General features: G+C 57.9%; 1 protein-coding gene across 1 annotated transcript in view; it reads left to right on the top strand.

Annotated features, from left to right (window-relative positions):
- Nucleotides 1-17537, top strand: part of MYO7A (myosin VIIA) — an 82330-nt gene that overhangs the window by 11655 nt on the left and 53138 nt on the right. Inside the window, exons 3-4 of the mRNA XM_079788629.1 lie at nucleotides 4008-4121; nucleotides 9024-9176. Of these exons, the coding sequence (XP_079644755.1) occupies nucleotides 4008-4121; nucleotides 9024-9176 (267 nt within the window). The remainder of the gene's footprint in view (nucleotides 1-4007; nucleotides 4122-9023; nucleotides 9177-17537) is intronic.

The following is a 17537-nucleotide window of genomic DNA, read 5'->3' on the forward strand; positions in this document are numbered from 1 at the left end:
CCCAGAATTCTCCCTGAAGCCTCTTAGCTGCCATGTTAGCCTCTTTTCCCAAGTTCAAATCTAAGCAGAGACACGTAAGTCACTGTCCTCCTGGATCAGGCCTTGGTTAGGAGGCTCTAGTCCCTTGTCTTTGCTGTGTGGCCCCAAACTCCTTGCTCAGCCTCTCTGCGCCTCCATCTCCTGCTGACACCAGGTCTTTCATCTTGGTTTTTTGTCCCCAGAGTGGGATGCCTTTTCTGTGTGCCAGACTCCGAGCTGGGTTGGGGGTACCGGTGACTCAGCTGGCCTCACCCTCTGGCTACCCCCCGCCCAAGCTTTTAGATGACTTGGGGCCCATGAGCCGTCTGCGGGCAGAGACCCTATCAGTGCTCTGCATTCTGCTCACAGAGCTGGTTCTGGGCTGGGCCAGGGCATGTCGGGAAAGAGCACGGGGTTTGGAGTTGGTCAGGCTAGGCTTCATTGCTGGCTCTGCCACAAAACGGCCGTGTGAACTTGAGCATGTTTCTTGACGTCCTTGAGGAGATAAGTGGAGATAGAATCTTCTGCTTAAAGGTTATCATGGGTTCCATGACATAGGTTCAGGGAAACATCTGACTCACTGCCTGGGCCATGGTGGGGATCATTGTGGACTGGCTGGCCCACTGCATTCCTATCAGCACAGAGCAGTGTCCTGGTGCCCAGCCGGCCTCCAGGAATCAGTCTCCTCTCTCTCTCTCTCTCTCTCTCTCTCTCTCTCTCTCTCTCTCTCACACACACACACTACACACCCTCCTCTCTCACATGTTCTCTCTTACATACTCACATGCCCTCTCACGTATATGCGCATGTCTGCCTCTATCTCTATCTCTCGGAGAGACAAGTTTTGCTTTTCTGTGTTTGACCCTGGGAGTCACAGATGAAGACTCAGCCCCAGCCCCGCACCCAGTGTGGAATGGACGCGGGTGGTGATGACCCAGCCTGGTGCTGGCTGTACCAAGCGATGCCTTCATTCTCCACAGAGCAGCGGGCGAAGCAAATCACTCCTTTCTCCTGCTTCAAGCCTCCCACCGGCTTCTTGGCACACCGAAAAGCCCTGCGCCTGTCGGTGGCTTCCAGGGCCCGTGCGGCTCAGGGCTGCCACGACTGCCCCAGGCACTCTGCCACGTCACTGCTCTGTCCCCAGAGCCTGGCCCGGGACTGGCCCACAGCTGGCTCTCCGCAAATATGTGCTGAATGAATGAATGCACTCTTCAGGCGTTAGGGAGGAGGAGGAGGAGGAGGAGGAGGAGGAGGAGGAGGAGGAGGAGGAGGAAGAGGAGGAGGAGGAGGAGGAGGAGGAGGAGGAAAGTAGGGAGGTGCGGAGGGGCCAAGGAGAGTTGCTATTTGTTCTGGAACTGGACAGACGGGTGGGTGGTGGGCAGGTGAAGAAGAACAGCCTGAGCGGGGGTGGGGGGTGGGTGTGTGTGTGTCAGGTGGCCCCAGGGCTAGCACTCAGGAAGCACAGCTTGGGCTCGGGACTACAGCAGACATGAGGGTTACACGGGGCAGTTTATGGAAGCAGCCATGCAGGCCGGGCACACAGTAGGTGCTCAGTAAACACGGAAGTTCTCCTCCCCTCCCAGAGGCTCTCCAATTATGCTGACTTTTTTTCTGGGAAAAAGCTTGGGTTTGGACTAAGCCCGTCTCTAACATGCGCTAACCTCCCACAACGCAAAGTTCCCCAGGGCCAGCTGTGGCTGAACAATAGTTGTTTCCAGTGGGAACAGGAAGGGGTTGGAACAGTGCTGAGTTGACCTTGGGACTCACTGAGCCGACCTTGGGACTCACTGAGCCCACCTCTCACTGGGACGTGTGGAAACAGAGGCTCCGAGTGGTCAGCGACTGGTCCAAGGCCAAGCAGGTCCTGCAACCCAGTCTCCTGACTCGTAGCCCAGAGCTCTTTCCCCTGGGCCATTCCCATGGGCTCATTTCATTGCGAATCAGTTTTTATCAGCTGTTAGGTTTCTACCTGCTGTTTGATAGTAAGTTATGTTTTTATTAGGATCCTCCTGGAGAATTTGGGAATCACCAAAAAGAATATTCTTATTAGGATCAGAATAAAACCCAAACTTTTATTTAATTTATTTATTTTCTTATTGTCTAAAGTTTTACATATGTCTCCTTTCCCCCAATCGACACCCCCCGCCCCAGCTATTCCCACCCCAGGTCAGCCCCCACCGCCCCAGTGTCTGTGTCCATTGGTTATGCTAATAGGCATGCATACAAGTCCTTTGGTTGCTCTCTAACTCCCCCTTCCCCCACCATTTGTCTCTGGATCTATTCTTGTTCATCAAATTATGTTGATCATTATATTCGACAAATGAGTGAGATCATGTGATATTTATTTTTCTCCGACTGGCTTATTTCACTCAGCATAATGCTCTCCAGTTCCATCCATGCTGCTGCAAATGGTAAAAGTTCCTTTTTTATAGCAGTGTAGTATTCCATTGTGTAGATGTACCACAGTTTTTTAATCCACTCATCAGCTGATGGGCACTTAGGCTGTTTCCAAATCTTAGCTATTGTAAATTGTGCTGCTATGAACACAGGAGTGCATATATCCTTTCTGATTGATGTTTCTGTTTTCTTGGGATATATTCCCAGAAGTGGGATGACTAGGTCAAATGGGAGTTCCATTTTTAGTTTTTTGAGGAAACTCCATACTGTTCTCCACAGTGGCTGCACCAGTCTGCATTCCCACCAGCAGTTCACGAGGGTTCCTTTTTCTCCGCGTCCTCGCCAGCACTTGTCGTTTGTTGATTTGTTGATGATAGCCATTCTGACAGGTGTGAGGTGGTACCGCATTGTCGTTTTGATTAAAATCCAAGCTTCTACTTGCAGGCCAATGAGAGCCCCTCTTCCCTGGAGCATGCCCACTTCTGTGACTGACCTCTCTCTCCTCAGGTCCTGACACAATGGCCTCCTTGCAGTTCCTTCCTGCCCCGGGGCCTTTGCACGTGCCATTTCCTCTGCCCAGATTTCTGTCCTTGTTCTTTCCTTGTCTGGCTGCTTCTCGCCCTTCGGGTCTCAGCTCAGAGATGTCCTGCACAGAGCGGCTTCCCTGGCTGCTGCATCTGTGGTTGGCCACTCAGCCGTTCTCCACCACGATGCTCATCTCCATCACAGCCCTCACCGCCATTCAACGCGGTCGTGTTAGCGTACTTGCTCGGCTCTTTGTTTTCTGTGTCCTCCCAACCAGAGTGTGGACTCCATGTCACTGCTCGATCCCAGCATTTCGCTCAGTCAGTGCCTTGTACTCAGCAGGTGCTCACTACCTGCTTGTTGAATGCATCGTGGCTGAAAGTCGTTGCTCGAAGTCCATTTCTCTGACTCTGGGTTTTACATTTGGCTTCCATGTGCCCTATTGAGAGCCAGGCCCCATGGCAGATGCTTCAGAGGACACAAACATGACACTCCCCCCACCCCACCCCCTCTTAGGGTCAGGGCTCTACCCACAAGCCGGGAGACAGTGCAACTGAGCCCATGTCACAGGGCCTGGCCCAGAGCGCTGTCCCTGTGAGGAACCCTCAGCTACAACTATGAGAATGACCTAGTTCGGGTGTCCTGTGGGGCTCCTTTAGGACAGAGGAGACGAGGTTTGGGTGCCTTGGTGTTTCTGCCCAAACCTCAGTGAGTCCGTCCTACATGTGTGAGGTGTGGAGCCTCGGAGAGCCGGGCTTGGAACGGGCCTGGGGTCGAAGCTGCCCCGCTGTGTGATCTCGGCTCCTCTCTCCGAGCCTCCGCTTACTCATCTGTAAAATCAGGGCAGTAGTGGCTGCTACAGAGGAGGGGGTGATGACACTGCATCAATGCCCAGCCCAGGGCTGGCACCAAATGGCTTTCTACAAGTGCAAGTACCCTTTTCTCCCCTCTCCTGTGGTTGGCACAAAGGCCTCTGGTGGTGGTAGGGAGGGGGCACAGGGTTGATTGGAAGGGGTGCCCGAGCCTCGTCCCTGCTCACCTGGCCTGGGACCGTCTCTCACCCACAGGGGGACTATGTCTGGATGGACCTGAGATCCGGGCAGGAGTTCGATGTGCCCATCGGGGCCGTGGTGAAGCTCTGCGACTCCGGGCAGATCCAGGTGGTGGACGATGAGGGCAATGTGAGTAGTCCCCTCCCTCCCCCCATCCCCATGCCTGGGGGAGGGCACAGGCTGCTGGGTGACCTGAGGTAGGCGCCAAGCAGTGACCCCCCTCAAGGGGGTGGAGATGGCGCCTGTGCCCTCACTGTCACCTCTCACTGCCCCCCCCCCCCCATGGAGTTCCCCTCTTCTGGCCCAGGCTACCTGTTCTATGTGCACAAGCACAGTCCATTCTTCCCAGTCTTAGGGATAGGTGTCTGCGTGGGCATGTGGATATGTACGGCGAGGCAGCGGGGGGCCACCCGGCTGGGAGCTCTTCAGACACCAGTGTGCTTCGGGGTCAGGCAGGCTAGGTTCACATTCCATCCTGCCCACTTACTATCTGCGCAAGCTTTGCCAAGTCTTTTTTCCCCCTGAGCCTCACCGTTTTCTTCTGTAAAATGGGGATAATGGGAACTGTGTCACAGGGTGTTGACCCACAAATGAGATCACACATGGAGAACACCCCAGTAAAGTGAGAGCTTGAAAACGCCCTTGGTCTCGCTCTATTGGGTGACGGCATCCTGTGAATGCACTGTCCACCCGACTTCCCCTGGGAATCAGCCTAACAGGTTAACCCTTTATCTCCCGTGTCTCCTCTATCCCCTGAAGGGAAGGGACACGGGAAGTGTGTGTTGGTAGGTAGTGAGACTGGGGCTTTGAGGAAGGAAGGAAAGGTGTCAGGAAGGTGCATGGCCTGAACACGTGTGCATGTGTATTGCACGTGTGTATGTGCATGGGGACATGCAGATGTGGTGCAGAGAAGAGGGTGGCTGCTTAGCGGGGACATGAGGGACTCAGAGAGATTCAGTCCCACCATAATGTGGGTTGCACTCAGTGCTATGCCCAGCGCTGGGGACATAGAGATGGGACTGAGTCCTTGTCTTAGCCTCCTAGTCTGACGGGGGAGAAGGAGGGGACAGCGACTTGGAGCTGAAGGCTCTGCTGGGGAGAGGGGAGGGCTCAGGATGCTGGAGGCCTTGTAGTGGACATGGAGGGAGAGGGGTGTCACTGTTACCCCTGCAGCTCCCGGGACATCCCCATCAGGGTCTGCACAGCCCTTTGACCCCGATCTGTCTGTGGGTCCTCACGGCGTCTGCGACAGGCCAAGTGGGCAGCCACTGTTACCCAGGGACACTGCGGCACAGAGAGGGGCCACGGAACTAGTCAGGCAGCTGCAGGTGATGGTGCTGGGGTGAGGACCCAGGCCCCCTGGCCTCCGTGCACTCCATTCCCCTCCCAACATCTCAGCGGCAACTTGGGGCTCAGGTCCCGTTGACCACCTTTTGTCCCCCGGGGTTGGGAGTGCCTGCAATGTCACTCCGGAGGCTCCGGGTCTCAGACTCCCCGGGAAGCCACAGAACGGGGGCTGGCGGCACAGACAGGCCCACGAACCTGCCTGCAGCCTTCGGGGTGGGGCCCAGGGACGCTGCCTACAGGCTTGAGTTTCAGCCGGGTCATGTTGCATGTCAGATGGTGTCCCGTAACTGTGTCACCAGATCTCAGAGGTCCCCTCCCACCCGCCCCCACTAAGGCCCTGAGAGTGGGGGGGGGGGGGGCTGCATGACTGGCTGACGTGGCGCAGGATGGGGAGGATGGGTTTGCTTCCGTGGAATTGGGTGCCTGGGCTCTGGCCTCCTCGTTCACCAGCCTTTCTCACTCTCATGCCCGCCTCACCCCGCCAGGCCCTCCCTTTTATTCCTCTGTCATCTCACAGACTTCTTCAACTTGAGGGCAGGGACCAGGTGACTCAATCCAGTTCTCCAGAGCTCAACAAAGGGTCTGCCCAGAGCACGTTGTCCATAGAGGCTTGCTGAATGAATGAATAAGTGATGAATGGAAGGCCGTGGGTCCAGTCCTCATTGGGATCCTAACACTCTGCCTTTGCCCAAGCCCTTCCCGTGGCCCGATGCGCCTCCTCCCTTCCTCTCAGAGCCTGTGGTCCCTCTCTCTCTGAGCTCAGTGCCAGGCCAGCTCTTTTCCAAATGTGCCACGGTCCCTGCACTTGGCCATGATGTCTCCCTCTCCCTCCCCCTCTCTCTTCAGGGCCAGGCCTTGGTTTCTGCCCTGGTTACACTTCGGTCCGTGTTGTGGGTGGACATTGATCTGAGGGCGCTGCCTTAGCTGGAAAGGGGTGGGGAGAGACTCGGCTCTGCCGTTGGACTGGACAGGCCGCTGTCCCTCCGGAGCGTGACTCCTCGCTGTAAACCAGCGGCCGGCCCTTCTGTCCTGAGGATTTACAATACCCGGCGCTGGCTGAGGAATGCCCTGGCTCCTTTGTAGATCTCGCAGGAGTAAAACAAAGGCCGGCCTTCACTGTACCAATGAATCCTCCCAACATCCCCAAGAAGAAGGGACCATCGCTCTAATTCCCACTTCGTAGGTGAGGGCGTGGAGGCTCAGGGAAGCAGTGACATGCCCAGGGTTACAGGGTCACGCAGGGGCTGAGTCGCCTCTTCTCTCTGTGCTGAATGGTTGGGGGAGTAATTATGGGCCCAGAGTTGGGGTCCAGTGGGGAAGGCAGACAGCTTGCCCGGCAGTCCTCTCTCTCTGGCCCGGTCAGTGAGAGGGGACCAGGCAGAGGGAGTTTTCCACCTGGATCAGCTTTGATGAGGAACAGGGTGCCTGGGCGAGAGGAATGTTCCACTTGGGCCGGGAAAGGCCAGGCACGCTCTTCGATCTCACCGCCCGGCCCATTCATTCCCGGGAGAGCTGCGGGAGGGCCTGACCCGCATTGAATTGCTCCTGGCCCAGGAGGTGCCTTGAAATGCCAGGGAAACTGGGGTGGTGGGCCATGGCTGGCCCGGCCCTGCGCCCCCTGAGGGCCTCGTGCAGGCCACCCCCCTGCTCTGGTCCTGGTCTCCCATGTGAAGTGAGGGGGTTGGGATAGGAGACCTCTGGGGTCTCCCCGTGACCAGGACTTCTGCTTCTCATTCAGACCTGGTCCGCTGTGGCCCCAGCTGGCACCTGGCCCAGTAGGGAGTCCCTGCCATGGTCCCCGTAGGAGGTACCGAGGAGGGGACACCGCCGACAGGGAGCCTGGCCCCCAGGAGCGCCCAGCCTTGGGGCAACTTGGGAGGTCGGGGACAGAGCTGCTCTCCGACAGTGGCAACCCAGGTGACCACTGCCTTGGAGTGGGAGACCCAGGCCACGAGGGAACCCAGAGGAGGCCCGGGGGGCGGGGCACAGGTGGAGCATGTGAGGGTGGGCAGCCGTGTCATGGAGGCTTTGGGAACTGGGGAACATCTGAGCTGAGCCTCAAAGGCTGATGGAAAGAAGGCAGAGGGGACAGCATGAGCCAGTCACAGAGGTGTTTGGGGACGTGGACACCAGCCTCCCCTGGCCTGGACGTACAGAGGTCACTGGAGCTCACGCTGGCCTTGAACGCCAGGCTGAGGAGCATGTGTGGGGGGGAGTCAGAGAAGCGCCGAAAGCCCCAGAGTGGTGGGATCAGACTGGTGCCTGAGGAAACGCCAGGGGTGGGGGTGGGAGGGGAGGGCTGGAGGGGAGGTGGAGGACAGCAGGGGCAGGGACCAGGTGAGAGCTGGTGTCCGGATCAGCATAGGGGCTTGAGGTTGGCGAGGAGGGCGCTTTAGAGGATTGAATGGGTAGGAGTGGTGACCAGTTGGGTTGGGGTGAGATAGGATGGGAGGGGGGCAGTGCCCAGATTCCTGCTAGCATCTAGCCTGGTTCTCCCGGAGGGGACCTGGAGGAGAATAGTGACATGTCCATCACACCTGCTCAGCAAGTCGGAGGCTTGAGCTGGAAGGTTGGCGGAGGGTCCTCTTCACCCCCTCCCCAAAGTCAGGTTCCTGCCAGGTCCTGAGGCTCCCAGGGTTCTGGCATTTGGGAGGAGGGAGGGGGCCCCAGAAATCTGTGGGGGCTTAACTCAGGCTGTGGCCACACCCCAGAGCACAGGTCAGGCTCACTTCCCTGGAGAGCTGGGATTGTGAGAAGGAGGTGCTGGAGACTAGGGGGAGGCGGGAGGGGTGGGGGGAAGAAGAGGGAGGCGGCTTCCAGCGCTGGGAGGAAACCTGGGCTTTGCAAGTTTGTTGAGAGTCAATGCTGTTGGCCAGATGCTCCACCGTCTGCCACCTGGTGGCAGCAGGGAATATTGCAGGGAAGAGGAGGGGGAGCTAGAGGGCAGCCTCTGTCCTAGTTTCTGCTTCAGCTCAGTAGTGAAAGCGCCCCTGCTCGCTCCCCGTGCATCAAGCCCGTGAAATACACCCCCAATGGGTCCACTTCTCCCCATCTCCACGGCTGCCGCCCTCCTCCACCCTCAGAGCCTGTGCTTTTGCCGTTCCCTGGACCTGGGATTTCCTCTTGTGGGGACTCCCACATCTTACAGGGTCCCTTTCTTATCATTCAGGTCTGAGCTTAGCTATCACCTTCTCTGAAAGGTGGCCCCTGACCACATTGTCTAAAGTCGCTCCCCCGGTGGCTCTCCATGCTCTGTGCCTGTTGCTTTATCCCTGGAACTCTCTGAAAGTGCTTTTTGTGCATTTGTTTACCGGAGTCTAGACTGGAAGCCAAGGCTTACTCCAAGTATTACACTTTTCATTCCATCCCGCAACGTGACTGGGGGACCCTCATCCCCTTTATGACAACCTTATGGGGCCACAGTCCCTGGCCTGCCTTCCTCTTAGGTCTGTCGAGAGAACCCCTAAGAGGAGGAGGAGAGGCCCCTGGGGGTTGGGGGCGAGCAGGACCATCCTCATGGACTCAAACCTGTTAGTACGGATGGCGTTTGGCTGCGGAAGAGAACAAAACCCTTAGCAGGGTCGCACGGACTGGGGTTCCCTTCTGTCCAGGGCTCTTCCCCCAGCTGAGCGCAGCCTGGGATGCAGGAGCGCCCCCTGACATAAGCCCCTGTGCCTCCCGCAGGAACACTGGATCACCCCGCAGAAGGCCACGCACATCAAGCCCATGCACCCCACGTCGGTCCACGGCGTGGAGGACATGATCCGCCTGGGGGACCTCAATGAGGCTGGCATCCTGCGCAACCTGCTCATCCGCTACCGGGACCACCTCATCTATGTGAGTGCCGCCCCGCCCGCTGCCCCCGCCCCGGTGCCGCCCAGGGGCCCAGCCTCCTGAGACTGCCAGGCCTGCTGCTGGCCATGGGCCAGGGACCCCTCTGCCTGTGTCCCTGGGGCTGGCTCAGCCTCTCTTTGGGGCCGCGTGGTCTGTGGTAGGGGAAGGAGGCTGCTGGCACCACAGTTCATGTGCCTCCGTACGTCTGGAAGCCACCGGGAAGCCGGGGCAGAGTTGGTGCCAGGCTCAGTGCTTTGCCCAGAGACAGGGAGCTTGGGAGTCCATATCCTCAGGCAGGGGATGGAGGAGGGAGCGTGCTCCTTGACCCCCCTCCCCCAAACCGCCATATTACACCCAGTCATACACACACCCCACACCCCGCCTGGAAACTCAAGACAAATGAAGACAGTCTCAGCCAGACAGGACTGAGGGTGGGCAGTACCCATCTGATGGGTGCCACCAGAACAAGAAGGGCCCACGGAGATCATTTAATTAGAGGTTCTTTCACTTTTTATTTTATTTTATTGATTTTTTACAGAGAGGAAGGGAGAGGGATAGAGAGTTAGAAACATTGATGAGAGAGAAACATCCATCAGCTGCCTTCTGCACACCTCCTACTGGGGATGTGCCTGCAACCCAGGTACATGCCCTTGACCAGAATCGAACCTGGGACCTTTCAGTCTGCAGGCCGACGCTCTATCCACTGAGCCACACCGGTCAGGGCAGAGGTTCTCACACTTTTTGACCCAGGAACCCTTTATGCTCTTAAAAATTATTGAGGAGACATAGCCGGTTTGGCTCAGTGGATAGAGCGTCGGCCTGTGGACCAAAGGGTCCCAGGTTCAATTCTGGCCAAGGGCACGTTCCTTGGTTGCAGGCTCCTCCCCAGCCCGGGCCCTGGTCAGGCCTCGTGCAGGAGGCAACCAATCAATGTGTTTCTCTCACATCCATGTTTCTCTCTGTCTTCCCCTCTTTCTTCCCATCTCCCTAAAAATCAATGGAAAAACATCCTTGGGTTAGGATTAACAAAACAAAACAAAAAAAATTATTGAGGACCTCAAAGTGTGTTTATGTGAGTAATGTCTATTGATATTTACCGAATTAGAAATTAAATCTGGGAAACTTCAAACATTTTATTAATTCATTTAAAAAATAACCATAAAAGTCCATTACAAGATAACATATTTTTATGAAAAAGAACTATATTTGCAAAAAAAGACAATGAGATGAGTGACATTGTTTTACAATATTTTCAAATAGCCTTAATGTCTGGCTTTCATAGAAGACAACTGGATTCTCATATCTGCTCTGCATCCAGGCTGATGTTTTAGTTAAAGCATAGGAAGAAAATCTGGCCTCACTGATATGTAGGTGGAAAAGAAAGACCTTGTGGACTTTCTAAAAGTGTCTGGGGGCCCTCAGAGGTCTTTGGGCCACACTTACAACTGCAGATCCACTCCGATAGTCCCATTTTACAGACAGGAAAACTGACACTCCACGAGGTTTGGCCAGGCCCACAGCAGTGCGCTGGGGTCACTGCACGGCTCTGACCCAGCCCCTCCCTCCAGCAGCTCAGAGGTGAAGGTAACTGTGGGTGTGCAGCAACCGGGAGAGCGCGGAGGGAGCCCCCGAGGGCCGTCCCCAGCCCTGGGCAGGCTGGCAGGAGGGCGCGCTCCGGGGGCTGTGGGTGACCAGTGCCTGGGAGAAGTGCAGAGAAGGTTCCAAGGGATTTGCAGGAGGGAGGTGTCACCCCCAGCTCGGGGAGCGTGGCGGGGCTCCCGGAGGGGGTGAGGCTGGCTGGTGGAGATGGCATCCGGGAAGGGCTCTGCATGCCTAGAAGATGCAGGACCAGGCCCGGTGAGCGAGCGGCACGGAGTCGCCCAGGTTGTCAGGACCGTGAAGGGGAGCCAGGGGCTGCCCCTGAGGAATCACAGCAGGGAGCTCTCCGGGCGAGGGGCCCGTCCCTCAGCTGCTGTGGCCCCGGAGCTGCTGGGAGGCCCTCGGCCACCCTCCCCACACTGGTGCCTCTGGGGCTTCAGGCTCCGAGGAGAGGCTGTGTCTGGGCCCTTGGCGTCCACCCCGTGCGCAGGCACAGCAGGCGGCTTTCACAGGGAGCCCTTCGCACTGACAGGGCGTGGGGCTAGAATGCGAGTCCAGGCCAGACATTCCCCCGGAGGGCCCACTGGTGTCTGCACCCCAGTCATTAGCAGTCCCCCCTTGCTCCCCTCCCCGGATGGCAGGTGGACACCGCGGGGTCCGGGGCTCTCCGGGGCCACTCGCTCAGGCTGCGTGGAGGCTGGCCCTGGGTCTGGGTGCAGCAGGGAGGTGCCCACCCGCCCGAGGTCACTGCCAGAGCCGTTTCCTGACCCACCCTCCGGCCAGGAGGCTGGGCCCCTCCCAGGGAGGAGCTGAGGGAGGTGGGAGCGGCTCCACCTTGGACCCTGCAGACCCCGTCTGAGAATCACCCTGAGGCTTGGAGGTGGTCATTTTACACACAGTTTGGTGATTTTGCAGACAAACTGGTTGCTCACGCGGGAGTGGGAGGGAGTTGGCTAGTAGGCTGAATCAAGGAAAAAGGCGAAAACGGGATTCCTGAGGGCTGCGGTGGGTGGGAAACGTCGGAGAGTCCCAGATCAGTGAATCCTGTTTGTGATTGGCTGGCAGCTGGCGGAGAAAGCAGCTGGACATCGTGTCCTTCAGTAGGCTGACCAGGGGTCAAAGAAAACAATCCCAGAGGTTACAGGTTCTCCAGAAAACCCCGGGGCCTGCACCATGTGCCTCATGGGGAGAGTCACCAGTAACCTTTCTGACCCCTTTCCGGGGTGAGGAGAGGGACAGGGAGGGGCCAGGGGATGGAGCCGCCTTCCTTCGGAGTTCTGGTCAGAGGACCAAGCCATGGCCCCTGGAAGGCCCCGGCCTTCTCGTCCACGGGCCCCAGATTCTGGGTGTCTGGGAAGTCGTGCTCAGGAACTGTAGGGTTCAAGGGCGTTTCCTGGACTCGGTGGCTCCACGGCTCTGCGACTGGGTGGGTGATGGAGGAGAGCAGGGCTCTGAAGAAGCAGCTGGGCCGTTGTCCCACTCAGAAACCGGACCTGTCCCTCACCATGGCAACCCCTGGTCACTTCATGGCTTGGGTTACCCTGGGCACAGTCCCGCACACCCAGGATTTCCTCAGATTACCGCACCGCTCACAGCCATGAGCGGGGGGACTCCCTGTCCCTGACTGTCTGCCCTGGGCTTGCCTGCTCCAGCTGGCCTGCCCCCAGGAGCCCGAGGGACGATGGTCTCCAGGCCACAAGTCAGCCCGGGCACCCCAATAGGAGAGGGCCCTCCGAGGACATCTAGCAGTCTCTCATTGGGTGGCCCAGAGGCCGGGGGCTGTCCCTGGGTTCTGCAGGGAACAGGTGGCAGGGCTGACAGGGACCCAGGACGTCCTGATGTTGAGCAGAGGTCTGGGAGGCCTGGACCCACGTCTTGGCAAGCGGCCTCTGCCGAGTCTCTGCTACTCTGGTCACAGCCTTCCCTCTGGTGCAGAGGAGACTCGTGGGTGGGCACCTCTGTGACTCTGGGGAGCTGTGTGTGCCCCAGGATGCGTTTGGGTATTCATGGGCTGCTAAGGTAGAGGCTGCAGGCTGGCAGGCCTGAGGGCTTCCTGGAAGAGGTGGAGCTTGAGGTAAAATGGATTCCTGCCACCTCTCCTGGGGGTTATCTCTGGCCCCAGGGAGGCCCCCTGATCTTCCCCTGGGGACCTGGAGGCCCCTAGGCACCTTGTGTGCTGTGTTGGGGCTTGGGAATAGTCCTTATCTGTCCTCCAGCCCGGCCCCTGGCCCCACAGGGCAGGTTTTATTACTGGAGACTTTGAGCAAGAGGCCTGCGCTGGGCAAGTGGGCATTCACTGTCTGCTGACTGTGGACTCTTGGAGAGAGAGGGCCAGAGGGCTCGGGAAGCTATGCTGAGAGCCTTGGGGGATGGATGGGCACTGAGGCCCAGAGAGGGGCAGGCGGGCCTGGTCTCAAGCTAGCAGTGGCGAGCCTCGTGCTTCTCCTACTCCCCCCCCCCCCCCCCCCCAGCTCCACAGTCCCGCGGTGCATCCTGAGATTTGGGGAAGTCCAGGTGGGAAAGCGAGAGCTGGGGCCCTGGGCCCAGGTCCCTTGCTCATCCCACTCCCTGCTTATCTGCTGTGTGATCTCCAAGTCCCTCTCCTTCTTGGAGGCTCAGTTCTCCCTTCTGAGAGGGAACGTGACCGCGCTTCTCAGCGGCCTTCTGCGGAGGCGAGGGGAGATGATGTGGAAGCTGTGAAGTCCTGCGCCCAGCGGGGGCCTTCCCGTCAGGTGGGGTGACCTTGCCCTTCTGCGGGGGCGGGTCCTCTCCCTGAAGGAAGAGGCCTTGTTTTTATTATTTATTTTGAAATGGGTATACGTACTACAGATTAGAACGTTTTCCTTCTGCCTCACAGAGAACCACTATCCTCCAGGATACACAGGGGACTGGTGCCAGCACCACCAGTCATACCCAAATCCCTGGCTGCTCAAATCCCTCATATAAAAAGGTGTGGTGTTTGCATATAACCCAGGCACCCCCGCCTGTTTACTTTAAATCAGCGGTCGCCAACCTTTCGGACCTCACGGACCACCAGTGGTCCATGGACCAATAGTTGGCGACCGCTGCTTTAAATCATCTCTAATAGTACCTAATACAATGTAAATAGTTGTTGTTTAGGGAATAATAACAAGGAAAAAAGTCTATACGTGTTCAGCTCAGACGCAACCACCACTGGCCAACTGCATAGTATGTTAGCAACAACATAACTTTTTCTGAATATTTTTGACTCATGGTTGGTTAAATCCATAGATGGGGAATCTGCGGATATACAGGGCTCACTGTATATTTGTATCCTATATAATAAAACCCTAATATGCGAATTGACTGAACAGCGAAACGACCAGCGGAATGACTGGTGGAACGACCGGTTGCTGTGACATGCACTGACCACCAGGGGGCAGATGCTCAATGCAGGAGCTTCCCCCTGGTGGTCAGTGCACTCCCACAGGGGGAGCGCTGCTCAGCCACAAGCCGGGCTCACAGCTGGCGAGCACAGCGGCGGTGGTGGTAGCTCTCCTGCCCCCGCTGCAGGTGGGCGGTAAGGAGCAAGGGGTCCCGGACTGTGAGAGCCCTGGACTGCAGACAGAGAGGGATGTCTGACTGCCGGCTTAGGCAGACACCCCCCGAGGGGTCCCAGACTGCGAGAGGGCGCAGGCCAGGCTGAGGGATCCCCTCACAGTGCACGAATTTTGTGCACCAAGCCTCTAGTATATATATACTAGTAGCCCTGCACACGAATCTGTGCAGGAGTAGCTCGATGCTGCTTGCCTCAGCTGGCCAGCCAACCCACTGCCGCTCGTAGCTCTCTGCTGCAGCACGTAGCTCGCTGCCTCGCCCTGCTGTAGCTCCCTCCGCCCCCCCCCCCCCCGCCCACCCTCATAGCTTGCTGTCCTGCCTCCTCCTGTAGCTCTCCGCTGCCCGCTGTAGCTCGCTGCCCCACCCTCCTGCTGATCCGTGATCCAGTCGTTACGCGGTTGGCCGTTATGCTTCACGGCATAATGACCATTTGCATATTACGTCTTTATTATATAGGATATGATATGTATATATATATGATATAAAATAATGTGTATATACAATTAAAAATGTTTGTCTATGATGGTAACATTGCCCCCATACTCTTCCGTGCTTTTCCACTGGCCACATGTCCGGGCCATCCTTCCCGTCAGCGTGGGTGGGGCTTCCTCGGTGTTGCTGACAGGCCTGTCCCCTGAGCTCCCTTCCCTGCTTTTTCCTGGGCAGCAGGGACTGTCTGCGCCCATTAATGCAGTCACTCTTTCAGTTAGTCGGGAGCATTTGCTGAGTGTCCCGCGTGCTGCGCAGGGTGTAGAGGAGAGCGAACCAGAACCAGAGAGGAGTCAGGTGGGCCCAGTGAAGTCCCGGGGTGAGCTGTGCTGGGGACGCAGGCGGTGCCGGCTTCCTGCGGGGCCTCTCAGCGTGGACCGGAAGGATGAGCAGCCGTTAGCTGGGTGAAGGGGCAGGGGATGGCGTGTGGGGCTTCCACCTGAGGTGTCTAACATGGAGGGCGCCTCTGGCTGAGGGATGGGGCTGGTGAGGGCCGGGCTCGGGGTCTTGTGGGAGGGACAGGAGATGGACTTTGTCCTGAGGCCGTGGGAAGCCGCCTGAGGGTTGTCAGGAGGGGACGACATGCTCAGATTGTTTAAAAGCTGACCCTGCTCACAGTGGACAGTGTGGAACCCGGGAGCCCAGTGGGGAGGTGCTTGGCCAGCAGGGGGTGGCCATGCGGATGGAGAGGGGGGCTGTATGCAGGAGCGGGAGGTGTGGAGGGAGCTCCCGGGCCCTGCTCTGCCTGGTGAAGGGTGGTGGTGGCATGTTGGCAGAGCGGGGAGGCTGAGGAGGAGCCGCTTGGGAGGGAAAGGAGGTCTGGTCTGGACAGGCCGGTGGACGTCAGAGGGGACACCCAGGGGGTGGGGGACTGAGGGCCTGGTGCTCAGGAGGGCCCAGCGGAGAGGCCAGGGAGCCCTGGTGGGAGGAGCGGGCGGGGCGGGGCCCCAGGAAGGTGCTCCCGGGCTCTCGGCAAGCCCGGGGCCTCTGCCATTGCCCCTGCCCCACCCCGTCACGGACCGGCTCTCAGACCACCTCTGTCTGGCTCCCCGGTGACTGAAATTAGGTCTGAAATACCGTCCCTGCCTGCGGCCTCTGCCCACAGCTGCCGGGCGGCCTTTCTCCCAAATGCCATGCCCTTTCATGCTTCCATGCCCGATTCTCACTGAGAGACCTGCTCCCCCCTCCCCTCGTACCGCGAGGAATTCCCGGGGGTCCTCCAGCTCCCAGAGCCCCAGGCGTTCCCTCCCCGGCCCCCCGGGTGGGGCTGTCAGCCTCCCCACACGCCCCAGAGAAGGGCTCTTGAATGACTGCATGAGCCAGCCTCATGCCACGTGGCGATCGGGGGCCAGGCAGGAGAGCGTCGTGTTTTAAGGGGGTAAAGGAGAAAGGAAGGTGGCGCTTATGGGCAGCCGCTCTGCACCAGGTTATGCCCTTTGGTCTTTACAACAGCCTGGGAGGTAGATGTTACCCACCCCCCTTTAAAGTCGGGGCTGGGGTGGGAGGGGCAGGAGGGAGAAGTAGCCCTGGGTCCTTCACTGTGTTCTGGTGGCTTGTTGTCCCCTGAGTGGCGGGGCCAGGCCCACAGCAGGACGTTTTGCACAGGTGGCCATGCTGGGCCCTAAGTGGGGAGCCCACAGAGAGGGGCCTGGAAGACCCTCTGAGGGGCCCCTGGCCCCTGAGCCTACACTGCCCAGGATGTCTGGAGGTGCCCTGTCCCCAAGGTCAGGGGCAGTGCTGCAGGGACTGGGGCTCACCCAGCCCAACCACACCCCCTAGCCCTGTGGTCGGCAAACCGTGGCTCACGAGCCACATGCAGCTCTTTGGCCCCTTGAGTGTGGCTCTTCTTCAAAATAGACGGCCCGGGCGAGTCTATTTTGAAGAAGTGGCATTAGAAGAAGTTTAAGTTTAAAAAATTTGGCTCTCAAAAGAAATTTCAATCGTTGTACTGTTGATATTTGGCTCTGTTGACTAATGAGTTTGCCAACCACTGCCCTAGCCCCTTCAGCTCCTGTGGCCTGGTTCCTTTGTTCTAGAAAGATCCAGTTTAGAATTCCGCTCTAAAAGTGCGGGCTGCGGACTGGGGGGCAAAGGTGGGAGCCAGCATTTGAGGAGTCCCTACAGTGCGCTATGAATTTTCTCTCATTTTCATAAACAGTTGATTTGTGCCCATTTTACAGATGAAGATAAAGAAATCAAGGCTCAGAGACCCTTTCTCCCTCTCTCCTCACTTCTTTCCTCCTTTCATCAAATGTCCCTGACACCTCCTCTGAGCCAGGCCCAGTGCTGGTCTGAAGACCCGCCCCCCCCCCCCCCCCCCAGTTTAGAATTCCGCTCTAAAAGTGCGGGCTGCGGACTGGGGGGCAAAGGTGGGAGCCAGCATTTGAGGAGTCCCTACAGTGCGCTATGAATTTTCTCTCATTTTCATAAACAGTTGATTTGTGCCCATTTTACAGATGAAGATAAAGAAATCAAGGCTCAGAGACCCTTTCTCCCTCTCTCCTCACTTCTTTCCTCCTTTCATCAAATGTCCCTGACACCTCCTCTGAGCCAGGCCCAGTGCTGGTCTGAAGACCCGCCCCCCCCCCCCCCCCCCCAGTTTAGAATTCCGCTCTAAAAGTGCGGGCTGCGGACTGGGGGGCAAAGGTGGGAGCCAGCATTTGAGGAGTCCCTACAGTGCGCTATGAATTTTCTCTC

Source organism: Cnephaeus nilssonii (genome assembly GCF_951640355.1).
Source record: "Cnephaeus nilssonii genome assembly, chromosome: 13".
Classification (NCBI taxonomy): domain Eukaryota; kingdom Metazoa; phylum Chordata; class Mammalia; order Chiroptera; family Vespertilionidae; genus Cnephaeus; species Cnephaeus nilssonii.